The 6,593-nt window shown below is 53.0% G+C and overlaps 1 protein-coding gene across 2 annotated transcripts in view; it reads right to left on the bottom strand.

The window, feature by feature from the left end:
* MAPK15 (mitogen-activated protein kinase 15) overlaps positions 1-6,593 on the bottom strand; it is a 34,200-nt gene continuing 27,607 nt past the window's right edge. The window contains exons 13-14 of one of the 2 annotated variants that reach the window (XM_065831296.2): positions 3,141-3,368; positions 1-1,203 (exon numbers count right to left, since the gene is read on the bottom strand). In XM_065831296.2, the coding sequence (XP_065687368.1) occupies positions 3,162-3,368 (207 nt within the window). In that variant the 3' untranslated portion in view covers positions 1-1,203; positions 3,141-3,161. Of the gene's footprint in view, positions 1,204-3,140; positions 3,369-5,091; positions 6,230-6,593 lie in introns of those variants that run through there. The other variant, XR_011737320.1, reaches the window with a different exon arrangement.

The following is a 6,593-nucleotide window of genomic DNA, read 5'->3' as shown; positions in this document are numbered from 1 at the left end:
TGAAATTAATTTCTTATGCTTATTCCATACTGTATAAATATACACAATTTGAGATACAACACATAATCTGTTACATCTGTACAAAGTCATAAATGAATGCTGCATGTATACTCATTTTGTTTGCTCTTAGTAATGAATCAGATCCAGTTATTGGTGGGTCCCAAAATAAACCCTAATGATCAATACAGTCATTCTCTGCCAGAGGATACAGATAGAGATGATTTTACTCTAGAGAAGACAGGATATCTAGGTATATATCCTGCTGTATATGTAAATCCTGCTTGCAGGATTCCGTAGCTCCCAGCCTCCGCACACCCACCTGCGCCAGCACCGCCCTCTGTCAGACAAGTGAGCAGTTTAATGATCTCTACAGTAACAGACTACATCAACCTTCTAGAATTCTGCTGTATTTCAGACCTTTGGTACTGCGTCTTGCTCAGCACCATGTAGAGGTGAGCTTCTGAGCAGAACTAGCGTGACCCACCTCCTTCAGGGATCTGACCACCGGCTCACGTAGGTGTATGTGAACACCGCAGAGCAGCGTTCACTCGGCAAAGCCGTTCCAAGAACAGAGGGGGTGTTTCAGCCCATCGGGCCCAGAGAGGGTCCCGGGGCTGTGCTGTGTTGAATTGCCGGGTGTTCGGCTTTCAGCCACGGCACAGCGTGAATTAAGCAGTGGGCGCCTGTTCCGCAGGTGAGTACCGGTGTGGGACTCACCCGCGCCACACGGCGTGTGCACCCGTCACTGCCGCTTCCCGCGTCCCCTGTGCCTCAGACACACAGCAAATGCCTGTTCATGGAGGATAAACCAGGGCTTCCTGCGAGGCGCATTCCGGCTCCCGGCGGCACCAGACCAGACAGCGCACCCGGTCCCGGGAGGTGCCGCTTTCCCTCAGCTGGCCCTTGGTGCACAGGCACTGAAGGGTGACGTGGGTGTTCCGCCAGCGGCAGCGGGGCTCACGGGCTGGAACGCAGCGCCTGGATCCCCTCCGTAACCGCAGTCCCAGCGTTCTGCAATAACCACCATTTACCAGGGGTGAAGCAAAACTTCAGGAACAGGAACTTCTTACAAGAACTTCAAGTTCATGTATCAAAAACCAGCATTAAGTCAGGTATATAGTTTTAAAGTTCACTGTAGTCCCACTGTTGCCTGACAACAACTTCATGGTATTTCAGCGATGGTATCTCCTGGAACATGGCTTTCTGAAAGGAAAAAAAAGGTATTACTAATTGAAAGAGATAGCCCTGTATTTTCCCCCTTTCACACACAGCAAACATTGACTGAAAGACAAAGATTTTCTGTACTGCAATATAAAGTATTTGTTATTACAGTATTTACAATGTCACATGGTAGGTGAGCTATTAAATATTGTAGCAGAATCTATCCATATTTATAATGCTTTTCTACTTGATTTCAATGAAAATAAGTCACTATTGATTATGTTCATGTACACCAGAAGAGTCATTAGTGGAACACAAAATGAGGGGCTTTAGGATTATCAGTGAAGAGTTTAGTCGTCTTGGTCTTCAGGGAACAGTTCATTACCCGCTCTGCTCCTAATTAAAAATAAACAAATCTGCCTTGAGGCAGCACAGCCGGAGCTGCTGAAGAACCACGGAACGGGCTGGGAGAGGAGGTCAGAGACCGCCCCGTCCCCCCGCCCGGGCTGCTCAGCGCCCCGTCCACCCGCCCCCAGCGCCCCAGCACCGGGCACCGCAGCTCCCGGGGCTGTGCCGGGGCCCCACCGCCCTGAGCCCCAGGAACGCTCCCTGTGGCCACTGCAAACCCGCCCTCACTCCGTGTGAAACCATTGCCGCTCGTTCCGCCACTATGGGCCTTGGTAGAAAGCCTCTCTCCATCTTTTGTACAAATCCCCTTTACTGAAAGGCCGCACTAAGGTCTCCCCGGAGCTTCTCCCCAGGCTGAACCCCCAGCTGGCTCAGCCTTTCTCCCCAGGGCTGTTCAGCCTTGGCCCATTCCCGTGTCCCTGCTCTGTCCCGCTCCAGCAGCTCCATGTCTGGCTGGTGCTGGACCCCCAGTGCTGGACACAGAGCTCAGGGGTCACAGCAGAGCAGAGGGGACAGTCACGTCCCTCCAGTGCTGGACACAGAGCTCAGGGGTCACAGCAGAGCAGAGGGGACAGTCACGTCCCTCCAGTGCTGGACACAGAGCTCAGGGGTCACAGCAGAGCAGAGGGGACAGTCACGTCCCTCCAGTGCTGGACACAGAGCTCAGGGGTCACAGCAGAGCAGAGGGGACAGTCACGTCCCTCCAGTGCTGGACACAGAGCTCAGGGGTCACAGCAGAGCAGAGGGGACAGTCACGTCCCTCCAGTGCTGGACACAGAGCTCAGGGGTCACAGCAGAGCAGAGGGGACAGTCACGTCCCTCCAGTGCTGGACACAGAGCTCAGGGGTCACAGCAGAGCAGAGGGGACAGTCACGTCCCTCCAGTGCTGGACACAGAGCTCAGGGGTCACAGCAGAGCAGAGGGGACAGTCACGTCCCTCCAGTGCTGGACACAGATCTCAGGGGTCACAGCAGAGCAGAGGGGACAGTCACGTCCCTCCAGTGCTGGACACGCTGCTCCTGCTGCAGCCCGGGCTGCGGTTTGGCTCTGTCTGCCAGCACACATCGCTGGCCCATGTCCAGGTCTTCATCCCCAGCACCCCAAGTCCTTCTCCTGGGGCTGCTCCCCATCCCTGCACCCCAGCTGGATGGGTACCGGGGGTGTCCCGGCCCACCTGCAGGACCTGGGCCTTGTTGAACCCCGTGAGGTTCATGTGGGCCCTGAATATGTCTTTGTATGTCTAAAGGTCCTGAATAGTCTGAATATGTCTAAACAGACTCAAGTATCAGAAGATCGCAGTCTGCTGTATCTTTTTGCAATAATTCAGAGGAGGAATATGAGCTGACAGTGTTCATTTTTATCACGGTGTGGGAGCAAATAGCGCACTGCCCTTGTCAGGTAAGACTGGAAGGGCTCAGATTTTCTCTCCTGTTGGTTTGTCCAGAGGAAAGTGGCACATTGCTCAATGAATAAAGCACGTCCCTTCAGCCGGGCCGTTAAATGCCTGTCATGTTTTGCTCTCATTTGTGTCACCGGCTCGGTTAGGGACTGGTGGGATGAGCCGTACTCACCTCGTTGGAACACGGCCATGGTCACTGCTCCTGGCTTTGGGAGGACTTCAGGATTGGCAGACTCTGCAGTGCAGATTTACATATGGTTCCATAGGCCTGGGAGTAACTGCCCATCGATGCTTTCGGGTCACCAGCAGCTCCCACGTTCGCAGTAACCTGGAACATCTTTTTACCAGGCTTCAGAACGGGACAAACATCTTTGTTGTGAAACTGAGTATTTCTTGGATTCTGTGCAAGAAAGAAAAGCCGAGATAGTAACTTGTAACCAGTTTTCTAAAACACAAACAAGGAACAACATATTTTGCTCCAGCTCAGGAGTAGGACAGATCACGAACGTTACATAAATAAGCAATCCAGACTGCTTTGTAAGATCTAGAATAGGATGGTGAGAACCGTGTGAGAGAGGAGGTGTTAAGGACGAGTGTTTCAAAAATGAACTAGTGGCACTGGAGTGAAAGTCTGGCTACGATCTTGTTTTCAACAATAGTGGATGCTCTAAATAAAGGTACAAAAGACAGATCATCATCATCATCATCATCACCATCCCCATCCCCCAGTATGTCCTCCTGCCTTCTGCCAGACAAAGAGCTTGGTGACTTTCTGAGTTGGAAGCTGCATGCGGGTACTGTGCTTATCAGCCCCCGTGAGGAACGTTAATAATACATCAACACATTACAACACATGATACACCACAACACATCCGAATCTGCGGTTCTAGAGGAGAGCGGGTGCACTGCAGCGCATGCTTTGTGAACCTCTACAGTTATCTGGAAGGCACGGGTTTCCATTCACTGCTGCAGCACTGGCTGCGTCGCTCCAGCCGCTCCAGGAGCCTCCTGGTCCAACGGCTGAGGACGGGAGCTCGCGGCAGGACAGTGACAACGGAACACAGACCGAGCGCAGAGCGGCTCCTCAGCCCCTGCTCGGGGTGAACGACAAAGATGGACAAGCCGACACTCACTTAACGCGAGATCAGCCCGAATGCTGGTGACCTCCTGCCACAGTGTCCTTCCTGTCTCTGACACCCAGCAGCACTGGCCTCTCACGGAGCAAATACAGAGCACGGGGCATGTGTAGGGTGATCTTCTCCCTGTTATGCTCTTCCAGTAACAGAAAGTTGGCCACAACTACCTAAAGATTCCTCAAAATGCATTGCTCATATGTACATCTGCACATGCGGCATCTCCACAATCTCATGTTGTGGAACAAATGTTTCCATACTTGCTCCACACTTGTGGAATAAATGGTTTCTCTCACTCCCAAAACATTTTGAATGAGATTCCAAAGCAGAGGGGCTGAAAGACGGGTTGCGAGTGTGCACGTGGACATATTCAAAGTTGTGGCAATCCTGTCTCCTTCCAGCAGTTATTCGGATGTATTTCTGTGTCAATCACAACAGCAGGAACAGCTACAGCAATAAGCAGCTCGACAGTGTCTGCAGATCCTGCAGGGTGACCCAGAGCGGGTGGGTCTGCCCGGCCCATCCTGGACAGCGGTGTCACCAGACGCCCCCTCACACACCTGCAGATCCTGCAGGGTGACCCGGAGCGGGTGGGTCCGCCCGGCCCATCCTGGACAGCGGTGTCACCAGATGCCCCCTCACACTCCTGCAGATCCTGCAGGGTGACCCGGAGCGGGTGGGTCCGCCCGGCCCATCCTGGACAGCGGTGTCACCAGATGCCCCCTCACACTCCTGCAGATCCTGCAGGGTGACCCGGAGCGGGTGGGTCCGCCCGGCCCACCCTGGACAGCGGTGTCACCAGATGCCCCCTCACACTCCTGCAGATCCTGCAGGGTGACCCGGAGCAGGTGGGTCTGCCCGGCCCATCCTGGACAGCGGTGTCACCAGATGCCCCCTCACACTCCTGCAGATCCTGCAGGGTGACCCGGAGCGGGTGGGTCCGCCCGGCCCACCCTGGACAGCGGTGTCGCCAGACGCCCCCTCACACACCTGCGCTCAGAGCGCACTGTGAACGGTCCGGGGCTCCTCAGAAACTCAGGTGTCCCTTTGTGGATATGAGCAAGTCCCACGACAAACAGGAGAATCTTCAGTGTCACAAAAAGGGGGATCTGTGGTGCCTCTTTCCATATTCCTCCTCTGCCATAGTCTTCCTCTGATCACCCTCCGTTGGGAAGAATCTCCTTGAGCCTGTGAGCAGACAAGGAGCTCGGGAAACACAAACCCTTCCCGTGAGGGCAGAGGCCCCGCGCGGGCTGCGGAGCAGCTCTGGACGCTCCGTCCATGGAGGCGCCCGGGCGGGCTGGACGGGCTCTGGCTGCGGGAAGGTGTCCATGGCAGCCGGTGGAACCGGGCGGTCTCTGCGGTCCCCTCCAACCCAAGCTGTTCTGTGATTCTGTGGAAAAGCAGGGGCAAGGAAGAACCCCATGAGGATACCAACTTTACAAGGAAGTTCGGGCAGGAACATGGAAGAGGGAGGAGCAGAGCGGAGAGGACTAAAGCCTGCGCTGTTCAGCAGCAGCAATCCATTAGGCTGGCTCAAGAAGAGCCAGAGCAGATCTCCAGCTAAGTTTGGAATACCCGACAGTCTGAACCTGGGTAAAAAGGAATTCGCTGCCTTTGGACTGGACACACCGTCACTGAAGATGATGTAAAAGAACTGATCCGTGATTCTCAAAGGGAGTTTTTGGTGCTGCTGACAATGTGAACAGTGTGATCATCTGAAATGGTGTTCAAATCCTCACTTGTCTGAAGTGATACAATTGACAGTAGAATGGAGTCCAAAATTAGCCTAGATTTACAAAATGTCTGTGTTCCTTCATGTTCTCTAAGGCACCTAATTGCCATACAACAGCAATCCACAGAACTCCTGCAGGAACCCAGAGGCGCAAAAATACTCGTGCTGCTCAAGTCACAGATGATCGGGTGTTTTGAAAGACTGGGGTTAGACTTAAAATCCCACAAGAAAGTCAGTGTTTGTAAACCCAGGCTAGCTGAAGATCAGCGTTACATATGCTGGAGATGCGTGATTTAAGCCACGTCTGTGCCTTTGGCATTTCCTGGTGATCCTGGTCTTCCTCCCAACACTGCCTTGTGCACTGAACGCAAACTTCATGAGTAGCCAAAATACCTGAAATGCAGGTATAGCAAGACTGAAGCCTGCAATGCGCGTTTCTATATGAATCTGCCCCGTGTTAGAGGCAAGTTATGTCTCGTTATTTCCCCTACCAGCAAAAACTCTTCAGTTAGCGCACTGTTCCGCTCTCTAGTAAAGGGAACATGCTCTGTCCAAGCCCAAGTGCCTTATCAAACTAGGTCACTGGTGCCATTTGACTGACACCACGTACACGCAACAAAATTGCAGCATATCTTCGTCATAACTAATTTTAACTGATAAAAAGCTATTAACTAGTCACTCACAGAGCAGTAGGTCTTGCCTCTCATTAAGTATCCTCACATTGCATGTTAAGTTATTCCGTGTCTGTATCATTCTG

The sequence above is a fragment of the Patagioenas fasciata genome, chromosome 2 (assembly GCF_037038585.1).
Source record: "Patagioenas fasciata isolate bPatFas1 chromosome 2, bPatFas1.hap1, whole genome shotgun sequence".
In the NCBI taxonomy this organism is placed as follows: domain Eukaryota; kingdom Metazoa; phylum Chordata; class Aves; order Columbiformes; family Columbidae; genus Patagioenas; species Patagioenas fasciata.
This window is presented reverse-complemented; position numbering and strand designations above follow the sequence as displayed.